General features: G+C 49.1%; 1 protein-coding gene across 1 annotated transcript in view; it reads right to left on the minus strand.

Moving 5' to 3' along the window:
- Positions 1–17,929, minus strand: part of Msi2 (musashi RNA binding protein 2) — a 371,527-nt gene that overhangs the window by 48,192 nt on the left and 305,406 nt on the right. Inside the window, exons 8-9 of the mRNA XM_048788477.1 lie at positions 10,336–10,450; positions 1,381–1,455 (exon numbers count right to left, since the gene is read on the minus strand). Coding sequence (XP_048644434.1) covers positions 1,381–1,455; positions 10,336–10,450 — 190 coding nt within the window. The remainder of the gene's footprint in view (positions 1–1,380; positions 1,456–10,335; positions 10,451–17,929) is intronic.

Genomic DNA, 17,929 nt, shown 5'->3' on the forward strand with positions numbered 1-17,929 from the left:
ACGGGGAAACTCCCTTGGCCCCAGGGGACACCTCAGGGAGCCAACCCACTTACACACCTGACCCCAGACCTCCTGCTGCTCTAGCCCTCTCCTGGCCTGTGACCCGCACAGTTGGAGGCCTCCACAGGCCCAAAGACCCCTCTCAACCCTCTGTTCACAGAGAAGTGAAGTGAGGCCCAGAGAAGCTGAATGACCTGCCACTGACACCAGGCTAGTTGGTGTCACAGTCAGGACAAGTGCCTGGGCTTCCATCCTGGGTTGGAGTGTGTGGCTCCAAGTGTCCTAAATGCCTCCATCCTCAGCCCCTCTCCCCACCCACAAGTGTGGGCTGAGGGCAACCCCCTCCCCAGTGGCGCTCTGCCCTCCTGCCCGTCAGCCTCAGAGCAGCCCACCCAGGTCACATCTCTGCTCCCTTTGTCCCCTGTTGCGCTTGGAGCCTGATGCTCCCAGGTGGCCAAGTCAAGGCAAGGCGACAAGCCCGGAGTGAAACTCCCCCAGATGTCCAGTTCCTGGGTGGCACCTCCCCTTCAACAGAGAGCCCACAGAGGACAAGACTGTGCTGAGCTCCTCTACACTCCTCAGCTGACCTCCTCCCTTACACCCTCAGGCACCCCGATATACTCTCATCTAGACCCTGAGACTGGGGAAGGTGGGCTCATTTCTGCAGGGAAAAACAAAGCCCCATAAGATATCACTTCTTCAGTATCCTCCCGATCCCCTCCCCATCGACCATGCCCCCCCCCAGGCTGGCCCCAGGCCTGCCAGCTACCTCAAGCCACAGCAGCCCAGATGTGTGAATGGGCATCACCGTGCACCCTGCCTCCAGCTTTTGATGCCCACAGAGAGGAAAGGGGACTCCACCTAGCCCCACCCAGGATGGACAGCAGGCCCTAACCCCAGCAGAATAACACCAACATACTCCAGAAGGCTCCGGAGCCTCGGTGGCCAGAGCCAAGCTGGAGGAGAAGAGGGGGACGGAAGGAAGGGTGGGAGACGTCAGACCTCAGGCACGTGGATGCAGGGACTGGGAGCAGGCAACAGGGTGTGGGAGTGAAAGAAAATCCTGGGCCTGGAGTTCAGTACCCAGGGAGAAGAGACCCGAACAGGCTTCAGATGAAGGAGCAAGGGGAGTTTGGTCTCTTCCTTTCCATTTAAAAGCTGTTATTCTCAAATACCCAGCACCAATGAAGCACTCCAGTTCATCAGAAATTCTGAGGCCCCTTGACCCTGGACTCCAGTGAACTCAGAAGTCAATACACATAGGGCATCTCTTCAATGGAGGCACGTATGTGTCATGTTCTCTTTTAGGATTCTCCTTCCTCCTCCCCAATGCAGCCCACCTCCCAAGTTTCCAACACCCCGGGCACCCAAGTAACTCACCTGGGAACTGATAGCCATAGCTAGGAGCAAATCCGGGGTAGCCTCGGCCATAGGTTGCCACAAAGTTGGGATAACCTTGAACACAGAAAGAGCGAGTGTTAGTTGCCTCTGAGCTGGGTACATTCCCAGGGTGGATGGTCATAAGGAACAGCCTGAGTTATTTTCCTTCACGGAATGATTTGTCTCTGGGGAGGTCTTTACCCAGGACCTGGGCCACCTCTCTCCTGTGGCTGGGGGTGCTGCTGTCGGCCTGCTGGTAATTAACCCATATTTGGGCAGCCAGGCTTCCCAAAGCCCATGCACTTTCTCCAACCTGCAGAGTAAATGTCATACATTAGCACCAAACATGGGGCCTGCGCCTGGCTCTGACATTTGGAGAGCTTACCCTCAATGTACTTTACTTTAAAAGCTGTTGACAGTAGGAGATTAAAGTCCTTGTAATGCCTCTTCCCAGGGTAGTGGACAGCAGGGCCAGCACCAAACAGGTCACGGGTACCCAGGGGTCACAGTTTAGTGAATAAACTTCGAGATCAACCCTGTGCTTGTGGAAAATGCTGGGCTTAATGAGCCCTGGCCTGGGGGAGGGAGGGTCCCAGAGACCCACTTAACCAGCTTGGACATTCCACCGTGGCATCAGTGTCTTTGAGAGCGCCTTGAGAATGGGGGTTGGCCATGTCAACATGTGGACCACAAAGTATGGCCCCAACTCGGAAGCCTCAGGCCACGTGTCTTCATGAGCATTTCACAGTGGTCAGTTTTGCCAGACCCTCGTCTCAGCAGATGATCTACAGGTGACTGTCAGCGGGTGGGTACTTAGGGAAACTGCTGCTGGGCTGGGCATGGGGTGCAGAGAAACCCCTGCTGGTAAGTCCTGGTGCAGGTGGGACCTTGTCCAGTGTTACTAACCCCCTCACGAGATGTCACCTTAGCACCAGGACTTTGCTGCTCATATTTCTGCCTCTTCACTCTGGCTACAGTGAAGGTTGGTGCAGCCTCCCTGGACTGGAGACCAGTGAAAATGGTTTCACTGGCCACAAGAGATCTGGGGCCATCTCCTGTCCCTGCCCCACCAGGTTCCCTTTACTTCCCTCCACTTGGGTGTATGATCAACTTAGGTCATTCATGCTCTTAAAATGTCACCACGGCTCCCCATAACCACTAGCCAGACTTTTGCTTTGTCCTCCAAGGTGGATGTCTGTGGTTGTTTTCAGGCTGCCCAGGACCTGAGCCTCCACCTCTTGACCTGGTGAAGGCCTGATGCCTCCTTCCAGCTTGGAGCTAGGTGGCTGGGAGGCAGCTGGTGAACTGGGCCCTGGGCCAGTGGAAGTCTTCCCTGGGATCTGCTACTGAGCAGTGGGCAAAGAAGGGGATGGCTCAGAATTTACCCTGGCACAGCTGCAGGATCCAGCATCCAGAGGTGGAAACGGTGGTTGCCTGACCTGGTCATTCCTGGGCTGAACCACTGGCTGGGGCTGGAGCTTTGACCAATAGCTCCCCTACTCCTGCCTGTCTCTTGAGTCCTATTCTACCTTCCTGTCAGTCTAGGAGCACTGCCCATGCACCTTCCAAGAATCTCCTTTGTTGCTTATAGTTCGCTGCTTGTTGTCTGCCACCAAAATGCTGGTGAGAAGTCACTTTGATGGGTGGCTTTAGGACAGACTCCAGGTTCTCCAGTGTGACCACTTCAAACATGTCGGCCCTTCTGTTTGACCCTTCAACAACACCCCTCAACGCAAGCCCTTGGGTCTCATCCTCCTCCTCCTCAGTGAATCTTACATGTCACACCAAACACTTTCTGACCTTGCAAAACCAGGGTTAAGGAAAAGGATCATTTATCAAATTCCATCTTTCTTCACTCTGCCATCATGAGTCAAAGACTTGACTGGTCTTCCTGCTGCCCATTCAGTGTTTTTGTGCCTCAGAGGTCCTGGGACAGGACCCACTGTCCCTCTCCTCCCTGTGGATGTTGGTGTTGTGGCTTCTGCCTGTGACCAGAGGACCTGTCGTCCAACCCAGAACAGGTTCTTGCAGGTCTGGAAATCAGGGGACAGATTCATTCCTGCCTCTGGCCTGACCATGCTCTTGGGGATTACTACGATCTGAATGCTCATGTCTCCCTAAATTCCTATGTTGAAATTCTAACCCTTAACATGACAGTATTAGGATCTGAGATGGTTAGGTCACAGAGTAGAGCATCATGAATGGGACTGAGGCCCTTTTGGGCCCCAGAGACCCTCACCCCTTCCAATAAGTGAGGGAGGACCCAGCAAAAAGTGTTGTCTATGAAGAATGGGCCCTTGACTTGACTGTGGATTTTCCAGCCTCCAAGAACAGTCATAAATGTTTATTGTTCAAAAGCTGCTCAAGTTGCCCCGTCTATAGAATTTTGTTGTACCAGCCTGACACAAATATGGGTCTTTCCTTTTCTTTTGGAGCCTGAGTTTTGCCACCTGTAGAAAAGTCTTGCAGGTCCCCTGCAGCACTGATACACAAATTCTCAACTGAGACCAATTATGGTGTCTTTGCCTTGCTTCAGTCAGAGCCTCTCCAAATCTGTAGTCACATCAAACCCATGGGCTCAGTGAACTGTCTTCCAACGGGACCTGGCTACTTGTTCTGCCCCTGGGCCGCTATTTCTCAGTGCATGGTGTTTCATGCACAGATGAGAAGGAATGGCCCAGAAGCTTTGCACTGACTGTTCTCTGAAGGGAGGAGCCCAGGGGGACCCTGAGCTCAGGTCCTGAAGGAGCAGTAAGAGAAGAAAAGGGACAGTAGCCAGAGCTAGATGCCTTAAATAGATGCACGCAAAATGACTCCTTCCTTGGTTATTTATTTCATGGCTGGGCAATTCAATTCTCTTCCAAATTAATCACCTGCTATCAAATCAGATCTTTCAGCACTAGATTTCTTATACCATTATTTCAACAATATTGATAAACGGATTATATGCATACAGCCAAATCACTGCTGCCTAAGGGCTTTCCTAATGAAAAATGGCTCCTTTGCTTCTAACTTCAGAGCTGGGGGTCTTAAATATTTTAGTGTTAATCTGACAGCAAAAGCATAAGCCCATGTGTCACCTTCCCTTGGTGTGGGAGAGGATGGTAGAAGGGCCAGTGCCTCCCTGTACTCAGGCCACCCGCACGACCTGACTAAAACATGCTTTCTTCCTGGCATACCCAAAAGTCTCCAACAGGAAAAAAGAAAAGTGTGGTCAAGTTCACCCCAACTTTGGGCCTCACCCCACTCTTTCCAGACAGGTCCATATCATCGTCTCCTGAAGGAGGAAGATGAGAATTTGGCACCTGCCAGAGTGGGGGATCTCATCTCCACGCCCCCATCCCTGAACACCCTCGAGGTCAGGCAGATGAAATTATAAATTTATAATACAACATTACTTCAATTTTCCTCTTCATTTACTGCTGTGCAGCCCAGCTCTGCTCCAGCGGCTCACAGCCCCAGCCACATGGGGGAAATTGGCTGGCTGCATATCAATAGCACATTACTGCAGACCCATGGATGCTCCATCAAGCCCCATTACAGCGGGATGACCCAGCCGCCACTTCCATTAGCAGCCGGGCCCCTCCCGCACTGGCCACTGCACAATTTATTTGCTCCAGTACTCTGGCCGCCTGATCAATCCCACAGTAATTATCTCTTGTCACTAAAGTAAAAAAACCAAGCCTTCTGCCTGGATGACCACCTTTCTTGCAGATCGGCTTTCCATTGTGGCAGCAAAATCAGCAATCAACAACAGAACTTGGCTGTGCCCAGGGGCTCCTTTTGGGACTCATTTTGGGAATGCAGGGAAGGTTTTCAAGATTGTGGCTCTAGATCTTTGCTCCAAATCTTGAAGAAGAAATGCTTGTATTCTAGATGATTCTATGACTCATCCTGTTCTGGGCTCTGCTACTCAGCTACTCAGTCATGGAAAACTGCTCCCGTCAAGCCATTGACTTGAAAGAGACCAGAGACTAGGGCTGTTTATCCAGGGAACTGCCACAGTGTGACATCTGCCGTACGACGTCCGGAACATTGCCTGGAGCACCACATCAACTCCACGAGGTCTGCAAGCAGACAAAACATCAAGTACCCAGAGTTCTTCCTAGGCAAGGACATAAAAGCCAAAGTCTATATAAAGACGCTTGGCCCTTGGAATCATCCTGAGTGGCAGGGGCTCCTCCAGACCTGTGCTATGCAATTTAAATTTAATTAAAACTCTTATCTAATGAAAACATCAATTCCTTCATTGCATAAGTCACATCTGAAGTGCAACAGCTAGGATGCACATCAGATTAGTGGCCACAGCGTTGGCTTGTGCAGACATACGAGGTTCCCACCATCACAGCTGGATTAGACCGCACTGCTCTAGAGTGATGAGCGGCACAATTCTGAACTAACTTCCTCTGTCCACCAGAAAACAGCTGAACAAACAGAGACCTACTTGGGAATGGCCCAAGCAGATAATTTTAGGAAAGACAAATCCTACCTGAAATTATAAACAAGTCTCGAGGTGTGACTAAGTTCCTGCTGGTCTCCTGATGTGTTATCGAATGCCAGCAGATCGTGGCTCCTCAGCCCTACTCAATCAAGGATGACTTATTTACATTTTGCTTTTACTTCAGATGAAGCTTAATGTTGGGGAACACTGGGCTGGGATTTCATGGGTGCTTCCCGCTGTAAGTGTGCCTAAGAATGCTTTTGGCTAAAGGGTTAGCCCATCAACAGTATCTCTCCATGCCCGGGCCTGCCAGGGTGAAGCCGCTCTGCAGGGCTTCAGCAATGTGCTATTTCTCTACCAACATGTTAAATAAATAGCATGTGCCCAACGAGGCCAAGAGAGTTAAAAGCAGTGGGATTATGGGGCGGAGGGCAGAGAAGGCCAAGAGGAATCAGATATATCAACAATCAAGTGTTTGCTTTTATTAAGTCCACTTTCATTAAGAAAAACTGGAGACTCTCAGATAACTGTGGATATCGCTGCGGCTGCAAGGCAGTGGGACAGTCTCAGGGGCTGCAGAAACACCTTCTCTAAAGGGCACAGTGGCTTTTGGTTTTGTCTGGCTCCAGGGCAGGGGACAGGGCCTAGGATGACCCTTGTCTTCTCTTCTCGCCTACATTCTTTGTAAGAAATTCCCATTGGGCTGATTATTCCACAATTCTATCAAAAGCTGTGAAAGCTGAAACCCAAACTGGTGGAGGTTTTCCCAGAGGATATTTGCAGCCATATCAAGAGAGATCGCAAATGAATAACTGGACAACTACACCTCATCGGTCCCCCTTTCATGAGGCCTCCCAAAGCATGGAGGAAATCTTGTGAAGGATATTTGTAAATTAGTTCAACAGAGTCCAAGTCATTTATAGATCAGTATACTGGTGGTCTCAGATTTCTCACCAGGATGTCAGCATCCTGGGATCAGAGGCTCTGTTCCCTGCTTGTACACTAAGTGTGTAGAATGGTGTCCTGGCCCTTAATAGGGACTCAGGAAACATTTGTTGAAGAAATAAATTTTAATGGTTCATAGTTTGACTTAAGATCACAATCAAGGCCAGCCTGGGTAACTCAGTGAGACCCTATCTCAAAATTAAAAAAAAAAAAAAGAAAAAAGAAAAACGGCTGGGGATGTAGCTCTGTGGTAACGTACCCCTGGGTTCGATCCCTAGTACTGCCAAAAAATAAATAAACAAAAAAATAAACAATCCCTCCCAAGGAGGTTAAGGCCCTGATATCTCATCTCATTCCATTCATTAATGAATTTTAAAAAACATGTTTTTCTGCAGGAGCCAAGTTCATCAGCCACACTGTTGAGGGTGGTGACAGCACCGGTTCCAGGAGTGACAATGCGAACAGTACACCATGGAGGTGGTGACTGGTGTAATCCATGGACGTCAGGCACCCTACCCAAGGATTAGACTCTGCTGAAGTCACACTGCCTCTATAGAGGGAAGAAGCCAAGGGAAGCCATCTTTGATGAGGGACTTAAAGGCTTTAGTTGCAGCACAATGGTGGCAGCATCACGGCCTAGCAAGCTGAGAGGCCCAGTTCGGAGCTGAACCACTGTGCTTACTGAGAGCAGCCAGGGAGGCTACAGGGAGAGAGCTGGAGGAGGCTGGGTGGGAGGTGCTGGGCTGCCTGGGGATGTGACGGGCCAGCCAGACCGCGAGTGCATTCCCCAGATGCACTCTTCCTGGACCTAGGCTAGGCTGAGCTGGTTCCTGGCCCGGGTCACATTTTGGGACCTCTTAGGAGACTCTGCTCTGCAGGCATCTGGACACCTTATATAGTGGCTGGGAATTCAAGAGGTTCGGGGCTGGTGCTGCCTGGAGTCTAGCATGTGGATCTCTGGATCATCCCTGAGTAGCCATCTTCTGGCAAATTCCTTGGGTGGAGGCTGGGGCTGGAGGAAGAGGCTGCAACTGCCACAACACAAGTCACATAAGTTTTTAACCATGGACTACTGGACTTCATCAGATCCTAGATGCCATGACTAATAAGATACACCTTCACGTATCATTCAGAAAGAAAAGAACGTGCTGGTAATTAAACTGCATGATGCTCTCTTATCACATGGATTGCAAATGGGTCCACAGAAGTGTTTAAAATATGGAGGCAAAAATGTGTGTCCTCTAATCACCAAGTTGTAGTAGTATGTACTCAAATTGGGAGCTGTTATTAATAAGGTATTAGGGAGCCCTGGGTTCAACCCCAGCATCCCACTCCAGCCCAGGGTGGGGCCTGCAGTCGGGGAGCACAGACAACCTGCTGGTGAATGCCTCCTGCTCTACCTAGGCTCCCACGATGAAGCCCTGGTGTTCGTCCATGTGGGGACTCAGGCCAGGGTGTCGGTGTAGAGGTGGCTCAGAGTTGGGGATGCTGGATGTGGCTGGGCTTTTGCTTTTTATCAGTTACATAAATGGAGCTGGCTCTGCTTGGCACCTCTGCTTCTCCCTGAAGAAAAACCAGTGCCTTCTTTTCCAGAATGCTAAGACGGTCAAGTCCCACTTAGGTGGAGCACTGTCTGAAGATCTGGACCCCAGAAAATCCCCTATGCACGCCCTAAGGCCTTTATGCTCATTTCAAATTCAAGACTCCCAAAGTCAGCAGATGGTAATGCCATCAGCTCTTTTTCTCTTAAAGTCTGATTTCAGCGTTGAAAATCAGTACCTCATGTGGAGTGTTTCTGACATATGACATCAGATGAAGACCAAATAAAAATTATTTTTTAAAGCAAGAGCTAAGCAATTTTCATATTGCAACCGGGAAATAGTTCTCACTGATTTTAACAAATAACAATTACTCTCACATAGAAAATATTTATTTTATTTAGGCTTTTTAACTTTTTCAATCAACAAGTCTTCGTATTTCCATACATTCCTCGACTTACGATGGGGTTACATCCTGACATTGTAAGTTGAACATGTATTGAATACACCTAACCTACTGAACACCCGGGCTTAACAACACAGCATGCGGAGTCTCCACTGTTTCCTAGCCTGACAGACAGCGAGTCCAGCCAGAGCTGTCACTCACTACTGCCCCCATCACCTTGACAGATGCCGAGCCCAGCAAAAGAGCAAAGTTCAAAATCTAAAGCATAGTTTCCAAGGATCTATACTGCTTCCTCACCACTGCAAAGTAGAAAATTCCTAAGTCAAGTCATCCTAAGTTGGATACAGTCTTGTGTACCACATAGCTTTAATTATCGCAGCTTTGTGTTATGTTCTGGTATTTGGTTAAACACTAGTTTAACCAAACTCTCATTTCTCTGTATTTATTCTCACCTATTTCTTCTTCCAAAATAAGTTTTCAGAATCATCTGGCCAATTTTTTTTAGAGAATTATAATATAATTTTTTCTTGGAAAGTCCGTTAAATCTTAAAAAAATCAATTTCAGAAAAAGTAGCCTCGTGCCCACTTTTAATATTTTTGATGGCATCCCTCTCCATTTTTTCAAGTTCATCAAAATAGCTATGCCTGCCCTTGTTATTTTCTCAGACAAGGAGATATGATTCTTTATAAGATTAAGAAAAGTTTTATAAACTTAAAACTAAGACAAGAATGATTTAAACAGCAACAAATCTGAAAATACATAAAGAGCGTATCAAACAATATAGAAGAGGGACTCTAAGCCAAACCAAAGGAAAACCCATTAAAACTAGACCGCTCATGTGACTGAATGGAATTTTACCATTAACTACCATTTATCCCATTTAATTAGTATTTTCCCGACACACAATAACTTGCACAAAAATACCGTTCTCTCGCCTTGAAATTTCTAATTATTGTTGCGACCCACACCATTACGCATGCCCCGGCTTTCTCCATCTTTCATGCCATTTAAGCGGTGAGATTTTCAATTATCTACGCAGGACGGACAGAGATACCTTTAAGGAAAGGGGCATAATATGCAACTCAATTTCTCTAAAAGCCAGGAGAGATCATTTTTAGTCAGAACAAACACACTTTGTCTTTCATCATTTTTTTTTTTTGCAAATAAAGAGTAAAACAGGCTATTTAAAACATCCATTTAAATGCAAATTTTGATATCCCAAGAGGAAAATGTTAATCATTTAAATAGACAGGATTATCACCTACCCTCACCACCTCCTCTCCTAAGTTTTAGAAAATGTAGCCTGAGCCCACCCAAGCTAAGCCCACCAGGAGCCCAAAGGTCTGAAGAACTCCCGAAGAGAGAGACCTGTTCTCCTTTTGAGGAAAGGGTGGAAAAAAGAGGAAACAGTATCAAGTACCCTATGAGCTGGCTGGGGCAGGATGACTGACAGGTGGGCTCATGGGATCATCATGATTGTCCTGAAGGGGAGTGATTATCCTCATTTATATATAAGAAAACAGGCTCAGACAGTCTGCCCAACAGATAGGGGACCCAGGTGAGCCTACAGGTCTCCATAGCCCTCCCGGTCCACTGTGACCCCCAGTCACTTGTCTAGACTCACCCAGCATCCCCATGCCAAGCATGAACGCATCCATGGTGTAAGGCAGCCCCCGGGCCCGGCCTCTTGTCCCAGGTGGGAACATGACTTCTTTCGGCTGAGCTTTCTTACATTCTACCTGTTAAACAGAGAGGCGAACAAATGAGATGCAAATGAATTCCACGTAAATGTCAAATGCAGAACCGATGTGGTTACAAGTGAAGTTATTTTTAGCCTTGCTCCTTACTCACTGTAAAAATAGCCTTGCCGAGGTGAGTAAATGGCCTGCAAAATAAATATTTAAGAAAACGCACCACTTGTGCAAATCCTGCTTTGGAAAAACCTACAAGGATGAAATTAGGTTCTGGAAGGGCAGCAAGGACATAAGCTAAAGATACACACACAGGCCAGCTCAGATGGAAGCCTGTGCAGAAAGCATGACAGTTAAGGAGGCCACCAATGGCTGAGGGATATGTCTGTGAGCAAACAGCAATAATCACCAGCCCTCGCGGTCGTTGGGTCCTCTGTACAAATTCCTCTGATGTTTCTTCAGGCCAGGGATCTTCCCATCAAGCCATACGATTCTCTCTCTTATAAAGTAGACAGGCCGCTCAGTCTTAGCTCTATCTCATAGATCAGAAAGCTAAGCACTGGAAGGCTTGGGTATCATGTTGAAAGCCATCTCCAGGAGGTGGGGGCCTAGAACCCAGGTCTTTCAAAATTTCTAGGTTAGCAATAATGCCATTTCCATAAAACCCACATCACTGCTCCCCTGAGGGCCATCATAGATTAAACACTGATCCTGATCATCTGGATTATAGGGTCTCTCTTTTTTTCCACCTACACCTTCAAGCAGTTACTCATCTTTTCTATCTTTTGCCTCTAAAATGTTTTATTCCTATAAGTGCACACCCAGAGGTCACTTAATTTAGCAACCTAAACTATACGAATATGACTCGGCAAATATTGCTTTGGCCTGATAAAGTTCCTACACCATTTTACCAGGGCACCTCAGGTCCTTGCTCAGGGCTTACTTGCTCTTTGAGTTTAAGGACAAATTTAACAAGCACTGTTAGCTGGTGATCCACTCGACTGCTGATGAAGATGGGCTATGGCAGAGGAAGGCAGGGACGCTTATAGCAACAGTAACAGCATGCAGCCTGGCAGTGACGGAGGAAAAAGGAACCAGGCATCTCATTTAAAAAGCAGTCTCGGGCAGGGCACAGTGGTGCACACCTGTAATCCCAGAGACTTGGGAGGCTGGGGCAGGAGGATTACAGGTTCAAGGCCAGTTTCAGCAAGTTAGTAAGACCCTGTCTCAAAATAAAAAATATAAAGAGCTGGGGATATAGCTCAGTGGTAGAGCGTCCCTGGGTTCCATCTCCATCAACTCCCTTTCTCCCCCACAAAAAAAAGCAGTCCGGGGACATATGGTATAGAAGCAAAAACTACACTTAGTATAAGAGATATGAGGTTTTGCTGTGACTCAGAAGACTGCTATTGCTCAGAGCATGCCTGAGATGTCAAGAGCTAGCTAAACTGTGTGCAGTATATATTGCTTAAAAAAATGGTTCACATGACTAATGACCAATGTGGTTAATACAAAGAGTAATTAAGAGATGAGAAGAGCATCCAAAAGAGAAATGGGTAAAAGACATGAACAGGAAATTTACAAATTGACAGTGACCACAAGCGTAAAGAAGCATACATTCTCCAAATAAGACATTTTTTCACCTATCAGATTGGCAGTGATAAAGGACTGTTTGAGTAAGAGATCATGAGGGTACAGAGAACAGGGATAGGAATTGGAACATATTTTTCTGATACATATCAGAAAATGATACATCAAAAACCTATAAATGTGCACATTCTTTAACCTAACAATCCTACTTGTAGGAATCTATACTGCACACATGGATGAGGCTGTTCACCAGAAGTATCAGTTATAATAGTAATTTAAACAATCTCCCAAAAGTTCTGAAAAAATTGGTTAAGCTGATTTTGGCTCATCCACACTGATAGAAGGCCACACAGCTATAGAAAAGCACACTGGAAAACAGAACGGATACAGGAAACCCTTAGTTCCAGGCAAACCAGGACAGCTGGTCACCCTTATGGTAAGATGAGATTCATTTGTAACTGTAAATTACCGTGACTTTGTGGACAACAAAAAAATGCATATAATGGAGAAAAAAATACTAAAAAGACATACTGAAGTGTCTCAGGATGGCCTTTTAAATAAAAGTTACCACTGTAAATTTTTTGGTTATTTATTTTCCAAGTTTTTATAAGATAATGCAATAGCTTGTCACTGATAGGGCTACTAGGGTATTATTGCTGCAAGTAGGGGAACAAGAAGGAAAGGTGATTAAAAATAAATAAATTCACCAGATTGGCTCTTTTAGGTTTCTTTTATAAGCCCAGGGGTGGTGATTTGCTCCTGGACTCCAGGGATTCAGAGAGAGAAAGGCAGCTGAGGAATCTTATTTGCGTGAACCTGCCCCAGCCCGGGAAGGTGGGCGTGCCCTGCACAGGCAGAGAGATAATTACCTAACGCCAACACCAGGATGGGGAATAATACCGCTAACCAGCTTGCTTCCTAATAGCCCTATCGGTGACAATCTATTCCATTGTCTTATGAAAACCTGCTGCTGGTTCCTAGGCAACCTGATCAACGAAAATTTCAGGTTTATACAATTTTCATTTAGGGAACATAAAGGTTAACTGACTGTAATGGGAGTATTTTAAACAAACCCACCTACTCTTCCTCTCAGCGAACAGGGCTGGTGGCTCTGTTTAATTCTGCTCTATCTTCGCTGGTGTCGCTTTGGGCAGCACCGGCCACAAGAGTTCTGTCAACCACCTGCTGTGTCAATGGTAAGTGCTCCCTGAGGCCAGGGGCCATGGCATACGCACTCTCTGGGGGACCCCAGGCCCTTCCTGGGCATTTGAGCGACACGGAGAGGCAGCGGTCACAGCAGGGCGCTTGGCCTGTACTGAAGGCTTCTCAAAAGATTTCTCCGGACCAGAAGACCTGCCCACACAGCCCCCCTCCTCCTAGAGGTCCAGGCTAAATTAATTCAACCATGCAGAGGAACTCGTGCCTGGTAAGAGTGAGGCTTTGGGGGACACGATGATGAACAAGGTCAGCCTCTACCTCTGAGAGCACTCATTCTATTGAAAAAGAGCCGGCACGGCCTGTCTTGTTCTCTGAAGATGAATGCAAGTATTCACACACTGCACCGCCCCTCGCTACCTCTAGGCTTGTCATTCAGCAGCCTCTGGAGTTAAACCACATTTGGGTCTTCCACCCTGGGGAAAAGCCAGAGAACTTGGCATGATAACAGGGGGTAGAGTTGGACACCAACTGGGAGAAACCAGCCGACTCCTGGGCCCTGGTCATGGACTTGGATCCTCTGGCTATCCACACGTTCCAGATTATCAACTGCTCCAAGCTCAGCGGCTTCGAGCGACCATTGATCATTCTTCCTTGTGGTTCTGAGTTCACTGTGGTCTCTCACGGAGCTGTGGCTGGATGCCCAAGTGCTGACAAGGGCACCACCCACGGCTTCTCCAGGGCATCTGGTCCTCTCACAGCATGGCGGCTAAGATCTGCGAGGGAACGTCCCAAGCACGAGCATTCCGGAACGACTCAGGCAGAAGCTGTAAGGCTCCTCCTAACCTTGACTTGGGATTCACCCCAAGCCACTTCCACCATCTACTGGTTCCACTGGGCCAGCCTAGATCCCTTGTGGGAGGAAAATGCACAAGGGCATGAATACCAGGAGGTCGAGACAGTAGGTGCCATCTTGGAGACGGCTCTCATATGAGACCAATGAAGGGCTGTGAGCAGGCAGGGCAGGGGACACATTACTTGTACCCTGGTATTCAGCTGTCTGGGTTCTTAGGGCAGTGGGCATGGAGGGCTGCTCCTACCATAGGGAAGAGGGCAGGACATGGTACTCCCCTTCCCACTGCAGACCCAGAGCGGCCTGCCAGGCTCCCTGCAGTCATCAGAAACAGGTGGTCCTCATGGTGGCCTGGCCTCTTGCTCCAGCTGTCTCCACACCACCAGCTAAGATCCCTCTTTATAGTAGAATGCTCCTAGCACCCACACGGGAAGGAAAAGCACCCTCCCCAAGTGCTTTTCACAGGGCAGCCTTGGTGGCAAAGTCTGGAGGAAGGAACACCTGCAAGTCTAGCCCTGAGTCTCCCCCCAACAACCACTTTTCACAATGGCGGCACTGCCACTGTTTCTATCGGCAACTGAAGACAGCAATGGGATCAGCAGGCAAGAAACGGAGCAGAATCTTCCACAGAGAGTTGTGCTTGTGAGAAGCCTCAGAGGCCCCCTTGTGCCCAGCTGCTCACACCAGAAAGACTAGGCCTCCATTTCCAAATCCCACAGCTGGCAAAGCCACAAGACAACCCCACACCAGGGGCGAATGCCAGGAACATGTCAACTCCCCCAGTGTGGATGGGATTTGTTTAAAAATTTCCTTCTCCTAATCTGCTGCCTTACTTGACAAACTGGCCTTGGAGGGAAGGGAAGCGCTGGATTCCTTGAATTCCCTGTGGTTATGGTTTTAGGATAGGGACCTAGTGGAAGTCCCTTACCCCTGGATGACTGGGGCTTCAGCAAGCTCCTACAGATGACACATCAGGGCCTGCTGTGAGCCTGCACCTGTGGTCACTACACCCTTGTGCATGCTGCTTATCTGGGCGAGGGGACCTCTTCCCATCACCATCTAAAGCAACTTAGTAAGGGGCTTCTTGTACTGAGTGCCCTTCACCCCATTCAGCCACTGCTAACATTGGGTCACTTCTGCCTTTCCATTTGCATACTATGTCTATATCCATAGGTTGTATTTTTTTCCCATTTGAGAGTAAGTTACACACATCATGGTTTGCATTTCCTATACACGAGGGCATTTTCTTAGGGAACCACAGCTGAGTTATCCATGTCAGGACAATTAATGCTGATATAATAATTTACCCTTTTGTCATTGAACCCAGTAATGCCCGTTATAGCTATATATATTCATCTTCTAAAACAGAAAACCAAGGCCTAGATTTCAGACACCTAGCCAATAGTCCAGATCAGTACTTGTGGGGCAGGGCTGGGATTTGAACCCAGGTCTGCCCACACCCACGGCTCATGCTGGGGAGCAACCCCTGTACTACACCCTCTCCCCGGGGGGATGCTTGGCATTGGCTTTCAGGGAAGGCGCTGGAGCTTCTGAGGGCATGGCTTCCCTGCAGGCGCTCTGAGTGGCCACTCCTGCCCAAGCAATCTGAAGGCCCTGTGGAGACAAGCTCACTGCCAGGGTGTGTTTGGGGGAGAGGCGGGTAGTCAGAGAGGAATGCCAAGCCCTGGGAAGTGAAAAGGCTTTTGTCTCTCCTGGTCTCTACACACAGGGCCCCAGTCAGCACGCAGCCCCTGGGGGCCGGCGGGAAACCCAAGTGCTGTACCCGTGGCCTTGATGCACCCCCAAGACAAGGAGGCTCTGTCTGGCCTGAAGAGGCCTGTGTTTGCAGCTTCATCTCTCACCGCAAACAGGTCCTGTTAGGAACTATTTGCTCCTCCAAGAAGAGAGGGGCCTATTTCAAAGGATAGAATTCCCCAGTGCTGCAGACATCGACCTTGACCGTCTGGCTGTCTGGTTGAAGGGAAGGGAGGGGAGCAGAGGGCCAGGCCTCTTGGGGGAAGTGAGGGCTCAGGGAGGGTGTCTCATGGCTTCCAAGGTGGTACCTTCTTTTCACGGCACTTCCTGAGAGATCCAACAGCCCTGCCAGGCCTGCCAGGGATCAGGCTGCATCTCCTCTGCAGTCAGCTCTGGTGGCCTGCAGGTGAATACTGCTTCTCTGAAGCCCTGTGTTGACTGAGATCTCCTCTGGCCATTAGATCTTTAGCTCAGTCCAAGGAGATGGGGAAGGGAAGAGGAGAAGACACCCAAGTGCAAAAACTCGGGACCTTGACTAGAGTCCAAAGTCAGAGGCAGCAGTGTGCCAGCCTCGCGTCCCGAGACCACACACTGCCATCTGCCCACCAGCCTCTTGGCAGCCTCGGCCCCTTTTCTTCCCCGTTACTCCCTCTTGCCCTGCTTGTCCATCTCTGAGACCCCTCGGAAAGCAAGATTCTTTGTGGGGCTCTTACAGGTTCATTACCAAGATTCAGAGATCTGCCTTCAGGGAACTTGCAGAGCCAGGAAGTCACGCCCAAGGTGAGCTCCTTGAACCAGCCTTCGCTCCACCAGGGTGGGCCGGCACTGTGCCTGGCCTAGAGCGCACCCGGAGCAGGGCCAGCTACAGAACGCTACAGGAGATGAGGGGACCCTGGTTCAACAACTGCTAAGAGTTTCAAGATGACAACAGCAAAGCCATTAACCAGAACAGTTAATGGGCACATACAGCTGCTCAGGTCTCAACCAGGATGCTGGTCAGGCCAGCAGCAGAGGCGAGTACGGAGCAGCCATGTGAGTGGTGGCACGTGCACAGACATGTCCCCCCAGGAAAGGCACAGAGGGCCTGGGGAAGTAAGGAAGGCAGGACCTGAGGCTTTCTTCTTTGCACATGGTACTCCTGCTTGAGATACATATTGGTCACTACTCTCCGTGTGGCTTTCAGAGTTAGGTCACCTCTTCTCAGTCCTAATATCTCTCACAATGTTCCAAATCCAAAAGATTCTCTTCTCACCCAGGGCCAGAGGCAGGATAGGTTCACAACCAGGTGAGTACAGGGCTTGGGAAGGGCAAGGCCTTGAGACAAAGTCATTGGTTAGGGTGAGGGACGGTGAGTTCACTCCTGAAAATCCTGACAGCTACGCTGAGAAGCCCTGGCCCTGGAATCCGGCAGGGGAAGGACATTTAACCATTCTGCAGAACCTCTCCCATGGCACCAGCCCTTCTGCCCTCTGCAAGCTCAGCTGGGCTTCCCAGCTGGCTCTGGTGACACTGGAAGGTGAGCACAAGACAGTTCTGTGTTCTGTCCCTCTTCTCTCTCCCCAGGCAAGCAAGGCACTGTGAGACCAGCACTAGACCAAGCACCAAAGCCCCTGGTGGGAATGGACCCCGGAGTCTGTGGAGGTTACTGTGCACACAGCAATGGAAATGCCAGCATAGGAGGTGGCGGCGGCCAGCAAGAACATCTGTCTTCAGAGGACACATACCTGTCACAAATAGCGGGGACCCACTAGTGACAAGCACCAGGAGTCCTGTGGGATTTAGGATCTTGACTCAGAAGGATCCCTCTGGGGAGGAAGGAGCAGAGTTTGTTGCGCCCCACCCACGTGCTACTTCACAACATCCCTGTGTGCGTGTGTACGTATGTAGTAGCATGCCAGAGAGCTTCACAGGTTATCTTACACACACACACACACACACACACGATGGCTATCAAGCACAGGGACAGGCACACAGGGTCCTCAAGGGACGTCTCCTACTCTCTGTTCCCTCGCTGCACTGATTTCCTCATCATTAGTCCCCTTGTTGACAAGGAAACGAGGCTTGGCGGAGTGACCTGCCCACAGTCACAGGCAAATCCAGGATTCAAATGCAGGTCCCCAACTTCAAAATCTCTGCTCCCTCTTCTGGGTCCTGCCCTCTCATCCCCCCCCCCC

This window comes from Marmota marmota, unplaced genomic scaffold (genome assembly GCF_001458135.2).
Source record: "Marmota marmota marmota unplaced genomic scaffold, marMar, whole genome shotgun sequence".
Lineage (NCBI taxonomy): Eukaryota > Metazoa > Chordata > Mammalia > Rodentia > Sciuridae > Marmota > Marmota marmota.